Raw genomic sequence first — 17,541 nt, forward strand, 5'->3', positions numbered from 1 at the left:
TTTTCCAAGATGAAGGGCGTTCTTATAAAAGAGGAGATCCATTTTAGCTAGGATAAGGAGCCTTAAACTGGTATGGATTTTCAGCTGTCGCATACTTACAGCACAACAGTTGGAATGAGCATCAGTATAGAAATACTATTCATCTGGAGCCCTGAGCTCCTATAATCAGCCAACCCATTCAAGTCCCTTCTGTGCTCTGCACCATGTCTCACACTTAGGAAAACAACCTAGAAGGGGAGGTTGGTGAGGAAGAGTGTATAAAAACAGACTGAAGAGCTTTGCCAAATGCATACTTTCCTCATCGCAGGAAGCACTAAGCCCAGACACCAACCACCTGGCAGGAAGGCTGGAATCCACGTGGTGTTTTCTGCAACAGCAGTTCCACCCCTGCAGAAGCCAGCCCTCCTGGGCTTGCTGCTTGGGGCCAGTCCTTGCTGCTTGCAAGCCAGCATTTATGAGCACTGCTTCTTCCATGTTGCTTTCCACTGTAATTAACATAACCATTAAAGGCACTGCTTTTTTTGTGGTTTGTGTTTTTTTGGTTTGTTTGAGGGTTTTTTGTTGTTTGTTTGTTTTTCCATTTCATGGTCCTGCTTTGGTTCTACTCTAGTTCTGTATCAGTTTTCACTCCACTCACTCGCTGGCTTTATGGCATGTCAGGACTGCGCAGTGGAGTTGTCTACACTTCCAGCTGAAAAAGTTTGTATTTTACAGCAACACTGAACCAACAGAAGTGTTTACATCTGATGATACTGGAGACAACTCCAGAGAGAGTTGATTCTGTCCAACAAGCTGTCAAGACATTACATGACTACACACCCCAAATCACACAGCCTCAGTTAATCTCTGCGGGGCTGTCACCATTATCGTAGCTGGAGTTGATAACAACAAAAGTACATTAGAGTGTCGCTTTAGAAAATGCACACACATACACATGAACATGGTGAGGTCTGATTTTCTTCACAATTTTGGTAGTTCTACAAACCAGCAAGGGATGAGAGAGGGTAAGAGAAGCATAAGGGTTAAGGTCCATCATTCCACCCTGATGCAAGAGAGACTCTGAAAATTCACTCTTTAATTAGCCTTGCTTGGCTGTAAATTTCCAGTGTTGTTCTTCTGTGCAATTAATTGATGCACCAGCATGCTACATTATAGTCAGAATATTTCTTCTCTAAAAAGGAAACTATTTACTTCCTCTCTTTTCCCCAGCTATTCTTGTTCACTCTTACGCACAACTCCATTATTTCAAATTCTGTTACAACAGTACTCTGTGAGAACTATCCTTACAGTTAATGTACATTTTTACAAAGGTGCTACCTGATTTCACCAAGAGTAAGCTGTGTTGTATAACACAGAGCCAAGAGAAAACTATAGGAAAAGTGGTATAGCCTTACAGAAATGCGTACAGCACAGGGCTAAAACGCACAGCAAGGAAGCAATTTAACATTTGCTGATAATTCCAATGGGAATGCTTTTTTTTAGCCTTTCAATAATGTAGGACAGTTTAAGAGTTTTAAACGTAATCCAAAACACAGTGGATGGGAGTTATTTCTCTTTCTTCTCTCAAAAAAAAGGAGGGGGGGGCAAAAAAAAAGGAGACCTGCAGATCTTGGTAAAGGACTTTCCATGGACTGATCAAAGCTGACTCACGCCAGTCTACCACAATTTGGAACTGGGAGCACTTGCTTCCTTTCAGAACTGGGAAGGGCTCAGTGCCCGCTGGCAGCCAGCGAGCAGGATGCAGTTACCATGGCACTCAAGCACTCGGTAACTTCGGAACAGCCACAGTGTTGTCACCGATGTAGGGACCAAAGGAGAGGAAGCAGCACACGGATCTTTGAATAAGCGCATGCAAAAGCAAAAACGGCATTAGGGTGAATACCCTTCCTAGTAAGCATCGCATGGGCAGATCCCCTGCATGTTCTATTTTATCGCTCTGGCTACAAGAAAAGCAGAGCGACGGTAACACCTGACAGACATCAGTAGCGCATGTGCACACGCGCACCTACACCCATCGCTCTCTCCCCGTGACTTTACCCTTTAGCACTGGTACAGATGTCTCTGTTTGTCAGAGCTATTAGCCAGCCAGAATCTGGCTGAGAAAATACCGCCATTGAGCCTTCTTTAAGTAATAGACAAAGCTCAACCATTTGAGTCTTACACCGTATGAAGTTATTTCAGTTAATAAAGCACAGCAGCTCATAACATAGTGCATTTATCTGCTCCACTTACACCTCCTCCCCGCAAGTTTCCAACACTCTTGCCACCTCCTGTTTCGGGTTCCAACATAAATTACTAGCAAAGCAGTGAGCATCCGATACATGATTAGCAAAGAAATGGATGTGAAGCAGAACAAACAAAACTAGAAGACTTTTCAAACAAGATGAAAGCGCACAACAGAAGCACAGGATGCCATGTGTGAGCTCGGAAAAACACTTGGGACTGGCAGCTCCAGTTGGAAGGATGAACATCTTAGCAACACAGCTAAAGTCCAAAGCCTGGACTGTGACAGAAGCAGAGGAGGATACTCTGGGATGCCTAGGATACGCTTTTGGGCTGCAGTGGCCCCTGACTATAAAATGCGAAGTGCTAAGCTGCTATGGAAAGATATATCTATCCCCAAACAGGATTTATATGCTTCCCGCTTTGCCACCCATTAATATTTGCTGGGCAGCCAGAAGGGCTCACCACGTATCTAGGTTGAGGTCAGTGTCTCCTAGTAAACATTACGTTCTTCTGCAGATGGGAGAACCTAACCAGCAAGCCATAGGCCTCCCAATTCTCCACACTGCAGGAGTGTGCTGCATTTTTGTCCAGTTTCTGTTGTTTCTCAGCAGTGTTTCCTTCTGCCAGCACCATACACACCTGCAGAGCCCACCGCTGCTGCCCTCCAACGCAGCTACACACAGCAGCCAGGTGGATCTCCGAGCACACTGTGGTCACACTGCAGCTTCAGCACAATTTAACTACAACAACCAGGTAACAGGTCATTTTGGGGACCTGGTTATTAAAAAAAGCCAAACAGCACAAAACCACAGATGATTTTATGTTGTGGACTGGGAATAATGTCACCATTTCCCCTGTGCTAGAAGGATCATCACTCATTCGCCTTTCTAACAAAAGGCGTTTCAGGGATACTCACATGACCTTCCCTCCACGTGACTGGAAACAGCCTTGCCGACAGAAACGCAAAAAATCAGTGCTCAGTATCTGGGAGCTTAGTTCACGCTGTTTAATGAACCGGGATGACATTAAGTATCTAGACAACAGAAAATAAATTACAAAGTACCCATTGCTAAACTCCTGGGTACTCCAGTTGTGCTACAGGGTACAATTTCTCACATCTGAAAAACAGTTTTTGTTGTCTCTGGTTCCTGTTTTTATCTCTAAAATCAGCCATTCAGTCTACTCATAAGTGTTGCATAAACGTGACACTGCATTAGACAACCTAATGCATGAAAGTTATAAATGTGAAGAAGCTCAACAAATAGTTGTATTCTCTCATTTGACCAAAAACTTACGACACAGTTTAAGTACATCCTCACTTGAGACAAATACTTTAAGAACTCATCAATTCCACCCACTGTATTATCTCGTAACTGATCACAGTGTAAACAAGCATATTTAAATATAGAATATATCTAGTCATTATGCAGAAAATAACATTGCGAAAGACTAAGTAAGGTTGATTCTGGTAAGACAAGGACAACAGGAAAACATTGAGGCACATAAGTCTAAGACCTTATGTAAAATGATTACAAAATATCTATTCTGGATTTCTGCTGTAAAATGCATTAAAAACAAAATGTCAGGAGACCAGCAACCCATTTGTCCTTTCGAAGCTTAACTGCCTTACTACATCAACGGAAAATTTTCCCTTGAAATTTCCCACGTACAGCTTTTCCTCTACTGGACAATCAGTTAACGTTGGCCCATTTTCTCTAGAAAAGGCACAAACCTTTGAACTATCAGCAGCTCCTAATCAACTAACACAAATACACTCAACCTTGCTCCTCAATACAGCCTGGTACCTCTGAACACAATACTGTAAGGTGTTTTTTTTTTATTTTACTGAAACGCACGGAACAAGGGCAAATGCTCCATATACCTAGTAACTCTGCAAAGATGTAGCATGAAAAGAGATTCTACACCTTGCAGTGAGAGTAAATCCAATACTGTAAGCAGGAATAACTGCAGTGGTAACAGAGCTTAGACTGAAGTTGCATTTGGCCTTCGCTGTAACGTAGAGTTATAACGAGATAACAAAGCGATTGAGGTGATTAACTACAAGCAGAAATAAACCTTCTGTGTCAGCTGTTTAACTGCAAACACAGCAAGCTTAGGCTGTTAAATAAATCTGGCAGTGAGTGGGATAAAAATAAAAACCTGGGTGATTAGTTAAGTTTTTATTCCTCTCCCTTGTATCACTGTTGCAACTTTAACCTTAAGGACCTCTCAGAGTGACATGAGCACCAAGTTCTTCCCAAAGCAGGAGTATTATTACTTGCGATATAACCAAGACCTTGGAATTGAATTACAGACACTGTTACTGTATCTCTTCTGCGGTCAAATACTTTGCATTGTGTTTTAACATCAGAAGTAGTGCTTTACATCTACTCACTCCCCATGATTTCAATTCCTGGGACCCAGTAAGTCCTCAATGCTGCAAATAAGATGCAACCCTTGCCTCTGTTGCAAGGATCAGTCTGTTCTTTTCACTATCATGTCTTTGTCCATTTTAGTTCTTTGTGTAGATCTTTAGAGACATCCATCGCCATTGCATCTATATATTAAATTACAGAACTCTCATTACCTCTTTTTTAAGAAACAAGTTTTGTGCAAGCATTCAAGTCTAAAGTCAGTGCTTATGAGGAACTTAACAAAAACATGATGGCAATGGGATGCCAGGGGAATAGATTATTCTCTCATCTGAAATGCATAATTAGCTTTTGGTTAAGTGTGCAATTAACATTAAAATTTACAATCAAGTATGACAGTGTTCTAATTTTATCTCCTTTAAATGAAAAAAAAAAAAAAAAGAAAAAAGAACTTAGTTACCAGTATTACTTCTTTGAATCCCTTCTCTATGAGGCAAGCTGCACAGCAATATCCTGTCATCCAGGCTACAACTGATACAAAAAGCTGTTAAAAACACTGCATATTTACCTTCTGGATGGCTACACCGCTTACATTTTATTTTGGTTTACACTTTTTTGCTTTTTTGTGTTTTGTAATGCTAACTGCCACTTAGCATAATTAGCAGTTGTCATATTTCTGTTCATAAAGATCCTTCTCACAAAAAGAGAGCAATGTTGCTTTTTGCACCCTCTTCCCAGCTGTGCCTGAAAGCTGTAACATGTGTTTCAGACATCCACTAATCTCAAACCCCTGCAGGTTTCAGCAGTTAAGCCATGGAAACATTTTTGTTAATAGGAAAGAAAAAGCTATACTCATCCTAGCAGTTTAAATCTGATAAGCAGCACCTTAAAAGAAAATTCATACTGCAGCCTAAATATGCTGGCTCCGTCTGAACATCACATCCTTTTTGCCTTTTAATCTGAAGTTAAATTTAACTTCTATTTGCCTTTAAAAGGGGGTTGAAAGTAGTTTCAACCATAACATCAGCTGCCAAACCCTGTATTTAGTTATTTTTATTATTAATCACATATATGTTTAAGTGTTACATGTAGTACGTGCAACAAAAGAGACCCCATTGTGTAGGGTACTATACAAGAGTATAATGGAAGTGTAGTTAAATTCCTCACACAAATCACGTATTGCGTGGTGTGCAAAGTGTTGTGGCGTGCAGGTGTTTTGGGGTAAACACTGCCGATGATTTTCCATCAGTAGATTTGTGTTACTATCCAAAGAGTTCGTGGAATTAACCTAGACTGGGCCAGCACAAAGGACCAGAGTTTGCCCCGCAGCAGTTAACCTCAATTCTATGTTGCTCAAGAGTTCTGCTGTTATCATTACTTACCACCACCAGACACAAATGCACAGGAAGGATGGAGGGGGAGAAATCTCACCTTGCTCTCACCTAATACCCAAATCACTTTTATTCATTCACCCTGCTTCCATCTGGATCTGGTCAAAGTGGCCTCTCCAGCGGCTAAGCAACCTGCACACTGCATTGAGTATTAACTGTGTGCATTTGCTAAGTATATAATAAAGTTACCTTTGGGATTTATTCATAATAAAAAACATAACTTGTTGAAAATAAATAGCTTTCCTTTAGTAATCAGTAATTAGCAACTCTGAGAATACAAAACTGTTGGTCAAGAAAGAAATAATCCACATGTACATCCCAAATGCAGACAGAGATTATAAATTGGCTCCTTACAAATATATCATAAGGGAGATACTTTATATGAAAATATGGCACTGCCATCTGTAATAATTAAAAAAAAAATCTAATCCGAGAATTACATCTATGTAGATATTAGAATATCTACATGATATATATGACTATATTTAGGTAAGTAATGTTTTAAATTAGAGATGTTTAAATTGCCCAACCTCATCCAACTACAAAATGAACTTTCTCAGTAAAGGTAATTTATTCTATTTACACAAAGCCACCATTCCTAAACAAGACAGAAAAGACTTGAAATTAACACACATTCAACTGATCTTGGACTTCTTTAAAAAAAAAAAACAAAAAACAAAAAAAACACAAACAAACAAAAAAAACCCACAAACACACAACTACAAAACATTATTTCACATAACCCCTCTCCAGATCATTTTACTATTTTGCTCTCTAGCCGCAGAACCACCATTCTACCTTAAAAACACCATGAATATCTTTGCTATGTCCCATTCCTCGCAAACTCAAGAGGTACTCCTTTCAAGCCTTTTCAAAGCAGATCATTTCCCAAACTGCTAGCTCACTAGCACAACTGATAGGACTCTTATTAAAATACCAGCTTGGGTGATTGAGGTGTTAATGTCAACAAATCAAGAGGCCCACTAAGGACATCAAAATTAAACAGAGCAGCAGTCTCTTCTGATCAGTACATTTGACAGCTTGTCAAATCTTGATTAACAAAATACGGACTTCCTCAGACTCAGCACAACCACAAAAGCCAGATCTCTAGCTTAAAAATGCTCATCAGTTTCTAGTGGGGATATTAACCACGAGACAGGCCAGCAAGACATTTTACAGAGACAGCAACATGCTGTTAGTCTTTACGTGCAGCTGCTTGGCACTTGAAGCAGTGTTAATTTTTCTTGGCTTTAAGAAAACCCAAGGAGAAATTTTGTAGCTGGGGTCCTACACCCAAATATTCTGCCCTTCTGTTCAACACAGGCACAAGTCATAAAGTCCCACTGATCACTGATCTCTCTGGATAACAGCAGAGCAGTAGTAACTTCCCCCCTGCCTTGAGATTTGTAGGACACAAAACAAGGTTAGTTGTGCACAGCCCTCGAGCACCTCCAGTCTGCCACAGCTGCAGACACTTAAGAGCTCCACAAGCACCCATGAACTGAAAGGGACATGGCTCCACAGAGCGGAGAACATTAGAGGTTCCTAGAAGTGCTCCTCTATGGATTTTATAAAGACATTTGAAGTGGTTAATTTAAACACTTGTGCCTTTTCCTCCTTTGCTTAGTTTCACATTAAATCTGATTCAGGTAAGACTTAACATCAAGCTTAAAGGGAGCATAATTTTTAAAAATGTCAACATAACCAGAAAGTTGTAAGTAAAAGTAAAGTGTTCAATGGAGCCGCAGGGTCCCACACTCACAGAAAATCAATAGCAGCTCTAAATAATTTTAAAAAGCGATTGGAAGACAAGTTGTTAAGAAAACACACAGGAACACATAGTTCTGGTATGCTAATGACCCCCACTACTACTACATGTACCCTGAAGAATACATCGAAATTACAAGTTTAGTCTCAGGACAGGCAGGAGATAAAGAAGTTCAAATACTGTGCTTTTTCTAGAGGTACACACTTAACATTTTTGTTAAGGTCCTTAAATCATGACTCACATCGGGGATCCATGCAAGGAGCACAGAAAGAGAGAAGAAAAGAGCCCAAGTCACTCTGGAAGCTGTCAAACAGTTACATGAGCCTTTTATTGAAAATAGATTTTAAATCAACAGCGTTGTTGGTAACTCCAATATTAAATGTCCTATAGATAGCCATTCCTCTGAGGAATCCACCCAGCATCTTTTTCCATAAGAAGTTTAAGGTTATTAAAACTTTTTTCCCCCAAAGCCTTCAAACAGATTTAATTAAAATTATTGCTTAATTCATTTTAATCCCAGAATCTCTGCAAAAACCCCAAATATTTATGATGCTTTCTGTCTTGCTTTTACTCAACTTATTAGTGAATTTCATGTTCTGATATTAAGACAGACAAACTGGATGGAAATTGTCTTTAGTTGCTTATGGGGCCTGAAGTCCAAACATTCTTATTACCTAAACCCTAAATTAAATCAGTTTCATGCCAGGTTATCTACATTAGTTTCAATGCCAGAATTTTGCAACACAAAAAGGAACTTCTATGAAATAATTTGTTGTACCTTGTACCCAGCAACACAGAAATAAAATGAATCCTGCTGTTGCAGTAAAAAGAAGAAAAAAGCTCCTCATTTTAGATTCTATTTTATTGCAACTATGTGACTATTCAAGATCATCACAATAAATCACAAAAAACAATGTGATTACTATAATATTACCTTTAAATGCAATAATTAAAGACTAATTATACATCAAGTGTATATAGGTCAACTAGAAAATTACACTTGTAGGTAGGGCAGGATTTGGGTAGAAATGTTATACAGTTTCAACTCATCTTCAAGCCTGAACGTTAAGCTTAACTTGTGGGAGAAACCACTATGCAGACAGCCCCTTTGAGTTAGTGAGCTAACTCCTTTGAAATTGTTTAAGAGAATATTGACCTCATATCTTCTACTTGAGATATTTTATTTCTACGCAAAGCGGAAGAAAAGAATCTTGCAAACTGGAATTCCACCTGGAGCCCCATGGTACTTTAAAACACAGCAATCTGAGCCTAGTTTTTTTAAACATGCCGAGTAATTCACTGGGACACAGAGGGGTTAAGCACCATCAGGGTAAATTGCATTTGCACTGTAGGGTTTAAGTCACTTACCAGCAAGTAGAGTAAAAGAAAACAGTTGCTTTCCATAAAAAGGAACATCATGAGCTACTGAAAATTGCTTGGCCTTGGTCCTCTACTCTGTAGCTCAGGAACTATTTTTAACTGGGTTAGGATGCTCTAGTTCAAAAAGGCTGAAGAGGTCCCACGACTGAGGAGGGAGCCTCCAGCTTACCTGCACAAGTTCTCTTCCCATTTGATTTAGCAAGAAGTCGTGTCAACAGAGATGGTTTGAAGCATACCTCCGTCTTCCCCCTGAGGAGTCCTGGATGGATGAAGTGAGCTGGCTTGGCGCTGCTGAGCAGGCACATGAGTTGCAGGAAGACACAAGTATCTTACGTGGAGGACATAAGCTGATAGTAGAAGCTATGCCTAGAGTTCACTCATTAAGCGCTCACTGAACTTCACCTGCTAGTGCTCACTCAAAAAGCGCTACTAAAGGGCTCCAGACCTGTTTTGGGTTTGTTGCAGTTTCATAGTACACTGACTCCTAAGAACAAGAGCCGCTGCTTAAGGCCATATCAGGAGTCTCACCAGTTGAGTGAGACAGCAATGCAAAGAGCACGTACCCAGCCATGCTGCAGGGATACATATGACACAGCCACATAAAACATATGAACAATCAAAATCTATATTAATCCAAAAATCTGTTTCCAAACAAGCTATTTTTTTACCACTGTATCTTTGGTGGGATTAATATAAAGCGTTTTTGAAAATGCTGGCACTTACCCAAATCTGCAGTTTCACCCGCTTGTCATTCCTATAAACTGTTTTCACTTTGAAGTCAATTCCTACTGTGCTAACGAAGGCTGGCGTGAAAGTGTCATCAGCGTATCTGAAGAGGAAGGATGTTTTACCCACGCTGCTGTTGCCAATGATCAGGAGTTTGAACATGTAATCAAAATTTTGATCTGAAGTGTCTTTCTGCCTGTATCTGGCATCTGTTACTGAAGCCATCTAAGAAAATGACAAACATTGAAAAAGAACAGATTTAAGAGCAGTTCAGCATTTGTTTTCCTTAACTGCGTACCATATGTTTAGCTTATCTCTCTTCTTCCTAATATCATTACCACTTTATCTGCTGAATAAAGAGGAACACATCTTGAAATCTTCTTTTAAATCTTGGCTTTAGATTTCTGTTATCCACTTGTACTGGAAAGATTTCCAAGCCCAGGAAATACACCTGTTGCACTGCTTTGTGTTTAAAAGAATAACAGATGGCTATTGCAGATTGTTCAAATACTCGTGGGGAAACAGCATTCCTTACTCCTGTGGCAGGGTGCCACTTCTGTTGCTCCAATAAACTGGAGTACCGCACCAAGAACTAAAACCTTGGACAGTGCATCCAGCTATGCAATTCATTAAGCAGTGACAAGGCACGTAAACAAAAATAATTCCTTTTGTGACTACTAGGGAAAAATCTACATTTCTAGTACATGCACCACCACCATTTTATCCCTAGAAAAGTGCTGTCCTCAATATTTAGAGGAGAAAAAAAAAAAGCAATGGGAGAAGATGAAACACCGGGAATTTCAGCTCAAAACTTTGAATCCATGCAACACCTATCTACATTCAAGACAGCAATTAAAATAAACAGCACCTGCATAAAACATGAGGGCTCAGTGGGGCTGTGCGTGGCATTTGGAATGGACAAATTATCCCTTTTGATTATGGGAGACATGAGAGTTGGGGATGTTAGTGGGGTCTCAGAAATCCCTCCTCTTGTGACCCTGAACTGGATTCAGGAACCAAAAAACAACTGCAGAGTCGGATCTATCAAGACGGGTGGAACTCACTGAGCAGCCCTGGCTGCTTTAACAGAAGCAGCTCAGACACTCCGTGGGAGAAGGCAAGCCCCTGCCTTTTCATCTCTCTCTGTACCAAGCGGAAGACAACTACACAGACCAAATTACTAGAAAGGAGAAAAAGGTAGCTTTACCTTTTAACAGATATACCACACTTTTCATCTGTAATGCTGTTTCAAAAATCTACCCCACATCAAACAAGCAAAGGTCTCTGCTCCTTATAACCACTCGGGGCCTTGTGCAAACTGGGGCAATGACAGCACTGGTCTGATTAGCAGCTACTCATCCACCAAAGCAGGACACATGCTACCTGTGTCCAGTGTCAGAAAGCACTGAGTGGAGACCAGTCTCTTCTTCCCCCGGCATCCAGAGAAAGAAATTATTATTCCTCTCAACTCAGATTCGTGGGCATCTTTGGGAACAAAACTCCCACCAATGTCTACTCTCACCATGTGCCCAAATACTTTCCTTCTTAGCAAGTCTCACCTGCACACAGGACTTCAATCACTGAAAAAAACCAAACCAAAACAGTTCACACCTCACTGTAGTTAAACAGCTATAAACCAAAATGCTATCCAAAGGCAATTTAAACTGTGATGAAAATTTCATTTAAATTCCCAACAGAGGTGAAACAAACCAAAACCAACTTAGTTAAAACTTCAGTAAAATATGCATGACGGTTTATCTCCAACTAAACACATGCAACTTCCTCACACAGAAAAGGGCTGGTGCAGCAGATATTTCATTCAGACTGCATTAACAAGGACAGTTTCTGAAGAACTTTATCCGAATCAATAGTCAACAGCTGCACTGAATGCAGTAAAATGCTTCCCACAAGTGATTCTCTGTAGGATACAACACAATTCTGATACACACTCTTCTGAACTTCAGCTGCTCTTCAGTAAGACTACAGTCCTTTGCAAGCACTCCAGAAAAACCAAGCACAAATTTTTTTCTCACCAGTGTATCAGAAAAGGGCTTTTCTTCTACTCATGCCTTGTGTTTCTTAATAGGAATTTCTAAAATGAAGAATTCATCTGACTTACAAACACACAGGCCAATGCTCTCACTGCCCGCTTCAAATGTTAGAAATCTCAGCTGCAAAAATTATGAATCCAGATGATTAGTTGATTTGTACTATCATCAATCTGGGAAGACAGTAAGAAGCTCTCTATTTGAGTAATTTATCTTCCTCATGCACATACATAACTTCCACAAATGCCCCTGGGAACACATGTACACTTACTAAAGAAGAAAAAAAAAATTAAAATCTCTACTCCATTCCACTCACAGAGGCTTGAAAAAAAACAGATGCCCTCATCACTTGAAGCCTGGTCATTTAAAGATTCAGAGGCAGACCTTTAACAAGGAAGTATTCCACTAATTGTACAAGAATCAATATCTTCTTTCGACCCCTGCCTTTGCAGAATCCACCTACACACTCCAAGCTGATCTTTTAAATGAAACGCTGCTGCTTCTATTAACCCCCCCCAGACGGCTATGATCAAAAGCGTACCTGGCTACAGACATGACTTTCAGATCTCAGTTAAAAAAGCAATTACAGAATGCGGCCAGCTAGAGCAGCTTTGTTAGAAGCACAATGCAGAAAATAAGATCAAATGATACTTGCACAGAACGCGGGGCTGTTGTCATAGAAGCACAACACTTGCTGGCCTGCGCGTGCCGCTCCGCTACGCTGAAGATGCTGCAGGCTGGCTCCTTGGATCATTAGAGGCAGCGTCGGAGCACACAAATTTCAAAGAAAATTCCACCCCTGTGCTTAAATTTTACTTTTTCCTTTCCCCTCCTCTGGTCGATAGGGTGAAACTGAAAGCACTCTAGTAGCAATTACTGACTACTCCTCTGATTGCAGATCATTTACTGAAGCTGCGCTCCACCGGCGTTTGGGCTGAAAGCGTTCGCAGGGCTGTCCCTGAATTTGTGCTTGAATCCTGAAGCCAGGAACCCCACAGATCTTCTCCTCCCTTCCTTTTCCCCACTTGTTGTCCCACCCCTGCTCCAAGTGATCCCTAGTTATGCCAGTCCTGAGGACAATGCGGAGGGCTGCTTCAGAGAACAGAGAGATCCCAGTTAAAAATAAATCCTCCTACAACTTCTCCTGTTTTCCAGGGCTGTTTTTAAAGTTGGTTCAGTTCCTGATCCAGCACAGCTGAGGGAGCCAAGGGGAGAGGACCAAGCAGTGGGAAACGATGGAGGTTGCTATGCTACTGAGAGAAAGGTCCACAAAATCACCTCTCCTGCAGGTCCTCCGCACCTGGTGGAGATTCAGCATCAGCAGCGGAAGGAAAAAGCAATGACGCACAGACGTCAGGCAGCTCCCGTCCAACTCATCGGAACAGCTCGCACAGCCATCGCTCCCAGAGGATTTTATCCCCTCCTTGGCGAAAGGACGCTTAGCTGGCAGTGTGACCCCCTGCTCTCCAGGTGCGCAGCTACACGTGCTCCTTGCTTAGGGTGGCTCCAAACACAGCAGCATCTCTGCTGTTTTACAAGCACGTGCAGACTCACTAGGGTTTTGTTACAGAAGACCAAGTCAAATACGACTGGCAAGCAGAGTGCAAAAGAGAGGCTCCTGACTGTTTCCCTTTTGACTGCCTTGGAATAACCCTCAAGAAAATACCTCTACAGGAAAGATTTAGCTGCATTACCTAACACCCATTACACAGGGGAAGAAAAAGCTCCCAACCAAATTATCCCTGAAAACACTTCAGTATGAGACCTTGCATCTTTTAGTTCTTTGCCTGGGTATCTCCCTTCTTTGTAGCTAAGAGCATGCTAATATTGACAACCTGTTTTCCCCACATGCTTGAGCAATGGGAACAAGGTCTTCACACAACCACTTCCAGCTAGTTTTGGAAGAAGTTACGCAGCTACGAGATACCTTATTATTTCCCTATTGAGGCAAAAGCCTCCAGTGTGACCTCGCCTTTTATTAGGCAGAGAAACCACATAGGAAGAGGATGCTACAAATGCTCTAAAGCAGTAAAATCTTAATCAGAGTTTATTAGCCACCAAAGAATGCATTCCTCAGTCAAGATGTCTCTCCTGCCTTTATTTTCTATTTTGGTCTAATGAAGTTAAAAAAAAAAAAAAAGCCTATCATCATAAGACACCTCCATGGAAAACCAGTCTTCATCGCCTTCAGCATTCACTGAAATGTGTCATATAGATGGCTCCACACAGCTGTTCTCTTTAATTTGTGACCAACATCATGGTGAAGAATCAAGCTGTTTTGTAGTGCAACAGGAACCATCAACATGTTACTGCTCTTACGAATCACTAAAAGTGGTCACCACTGCCCCAGTTCTGCAGCCAACTTCAGTGAAAAGCAGTACATGAACTGTCCAAGGCTGATGGTGTTGGCTAGAAATTAACTGGTATATCTTGCCATCCATTCATTTCCATAAAAAAAATAATATTGAATTCAGTGTTTCCAGCCTTTATCATTTTGGCTACAAACTGAGAGAGGGCTGTTCTTCTCTATCCACTCACAGACAAGAAACAAGAAATCTGATCATTATCTTGGAAGTTTAGGCATCTCTGTATTAGCAACCACATGGGTCTGTTCACTGTCCCAAGTCCTACTCTCTCACAACATTGCGAGAAACTGTCTGAATTGCCTTTGGAAAAGGGTCTCCTTGTCTGCTGTTAGTCCCTCAGTTAACCAGGAAACATGGTCACACTGATGGAACTTATACTTCAAACTACACAGGAAGATATATCTGCAATTTCAACTTGTTATGAACCTATACATTCTGTATATTACAAGTTCTGTGCATTTCTAACAGTAAAAACTAGTAATATTTGTCACCGTTTTATTTTTAAAGCCAGAATTGAAATTTACTACATAGGTTTTGTGTTCTATAGGACCAGCGGCAATTTAAATATGACTGTTCAACTGTTTCTTCATCATCCACTAGCACACACGTTTCTCTCATTAGGCAGATGAGAAGATGGGGGTGAAACCGCCCCTCTCTTAGAGTCAAAGACCTTATGACAGCATGCTACTCCAGGCTGGGTCCAGCCTCGGACTGTGTGTTCAGCAACTGAGCCTCTGTTTCTCCTGACTTACTAGTTTACTGCCTTACAGAGCTAGCAGTGTTAAACCATGCCTTTATTTCAGAGTCAAAACTTCCTTTTTCCTAATTCCATTTCATTGTTCCTGATGTCCAAGACCAGGATGTCAAGATGTCCAAGATGCTCAAGACCAGCCAACAGAGAAAAACTGATAAAGGAGTTAACGACTATCAGTTTAGAAGGAGTAAGTGGTAACAGCAGGCAGCAAGAGAAGGAGCACACTCAGAAACACAGCTGTACCTGTTAGCCTCCTGGCTACCCATAGGCACTGAGGAGTGTGAAAGGAAGAAAAGAGATTACTAGACACTCGTGTAATGAAAGCAGAAATAATGAGGCTAAATAAAAGATAGAAGTAAAAAAAAAAAACAAACAAAAAAACCACACCACTTATATCACACTAAAGTTAATATATAGTGCTAAAGTCAAATAGATCACACATCTGCCAAGGCTTTTACAGAAATGTAAGACAGGAGCATTGTAGGTAGCTCTAAAGATGCTAAAAGAAATGTGGAAATTATTCTGTAAGTTATGTGGTAGGGAAGGAACAAAAAAGTTGCTAAACCAAAAGATTCTTTCATTCGTGATATTTACAGCTTAGCAGTAATCCATAAGAGACTTGACTGACATGCAGCGTAACTCCTTTTCAAAAGGGTTAATACCTTGTGGGTTCCCCCTCCCCCCCAAAAGTCTTAAGAAGCGCATCTACATTAAAAATATTCTAGTTCACAAGCTACACAGCTACATCGATTCTCTATTATAAAAACTTACTCCTTTATGCGCTCTGTCATCTGAAAAAATTCTTTTTTCTTTTTTTCTTTTTCAGGAATTAAATTAAATCCTGAATTAGATTTCTATCAAGTAATGGGTTTTTAATTTCTTTTTTTACAGCCAATGTCTGCTGTCCTAAGAATAAAGCTCATAAAGGCAATAAGGCTGTGACCTTACGGAGTCTTATACAAATGCTAGTACTACAAGGGAGATTTGCCAGAAGCAGAAAACATAGTAGGAGCAATTAACATAACTGCTAATAAATATTGCAAGCAAGTGATAGTTACCAATTTAGATCTATAATCCATGAGACAGATGGAGGCTTTGCTGTGAGTATATGAATTAAGAGAGTGGTCACAGTGTTGAACCTGCGATGTAGAAGCAAAAGGATTACAATGTTTAGAATACAGATGGATAATGAGAATATTATGTAAGAGACTAATGGGTAGGCAGGTTAGATTGTGAACACACTGCTGCGTAAGGGTCCGAACTTCCTTCACTGAAGGTAAAGGGGAAAGCCTTGTAGCATACAAGGAGAACAGAAACAGCGCTTGAGTTAGTGACAGATACTAAGATAACAGCAGATATTTGGAGCCATCAGTTCAAAATTTATTAAAGGGACATTATCTATATTTATTAATAATAATAATAATCCAGATAAATCCTACAAGTGGATGCAAAACCTCAGATAGGAATCATTACACCTTTCCTGCAGAAAGGCAGCAAACGAAAAGGAACCAAGGAGCAGCTGAAATACATCTGTATACATTGATGTTTTGCACGAAACCTGGGTCAAAGTCTACTGTGCTGCAAAGGCAAATTACAATAGGATGTGGAAATGTCTGCAACCCCCCTTACAGCACATCTATATAAAAATTATTGCCTTAAAGTAATAGTTATTCCAGATTCAGAGCAGAAAAACATAACAGAATTTAGTCCTCTTTTTCATGACTAATATAATCTAAAGGCCAACTTTGTCTCCAGTGCATTTCCTCTCCAGTAAACAAGGGCAAATCACCATTTGTCATCTTGACTTACATTATGCCCCATGGAGACTGCCAATACACGTGGACAAACTCGAACCTTATGTAAACAACAAGCTGCAGCCACCTATTCCAGGTCAGAATTTGGATCAAACAAGGACAACTCCTTTCTCATGATCCACACAATTGACAATCGCCTCACTTGGCAACAAGATGGCACCTTGCTCTTGCCCAAAGTATTGCATATTTTTCAGTATCAGTTACGTTTCCTCCTGTTCTCACACCCCTGCCCTCTGCAACAGCTGCTCCCTGTGACAGCCTCTGGCTCGCACTTCAGTACTGTACAGAACTTGATTTTGAGGAATCATCCAAATAACTTAATTGATAGATCTAGAACAAAAATAATCCAACAGTGTAAACAGAAAGAAAATTAAGTCTATGTTTGTTACTTTAGAAATGTGAGCCACTCATCTTGACAGTGAAAACTAAAACTTATTCATTAATAAGTCCAGAAGTCTTTGCAAGAAGATACTTGTAGTGAATTTGGTCCAGAATTCACATGTTACAAATGAGTTCAATATATGCATGAAGGATAAAAACCTCTAAACACTGTAGGTGGTTATTTATGATTATTATTATTACCCATTCAGATTTGGGAACACAGGCTTTAAAAAGTCTTCTAAGAATTGGGTGTGGAACAAAAGTCAAGAACCTGCGGATATCACTCCTTTCTCATCAACTCTAACAACTACATTT

At 40.4% G+C, this 17,541-nt stretch overlaps 1 protein-coding gene across 1 annotated transcript in view; it reads right to left on the reverse strand.

Moving 5' to 3' along the window:
• Positions 1-16,110, reverse strand: part of RAB3B (RAB3B, member RAS oncogene family) — a gene marked incomplete at both ends in the record, with an annotated part of 53,329 nt that extends 37,219 nt beyond the window's left edge. The window contains 2 exons of the mRNA XM_082003016.1: positions 9,861-10,088; positions 16,090-16,110. Of these exons, the coding sequence (XP_081859142.1) occupies positions 9,861-10,088; positions 16,090-16,110 (249 nt within the window). The remainder of the gene's footprint in view (positions 1-9,860; positions 10,089-16,089) is intronic.
• Positions 16,111-17,541: the final 1,431 nt, after the last annotated feature.

Source organism: Phaethon aethereus (genome assembly GCF_964289735.1).
Source record: "Phaethon aethereus genome assembly, chromosome: 8".
Classification (NCBI taxonomy): Eukaryota; Metazoa; Chordata; class Aves; order Phaethontiformes; family Phaethontidae; genus Phaethon; species Phaethon aethereus.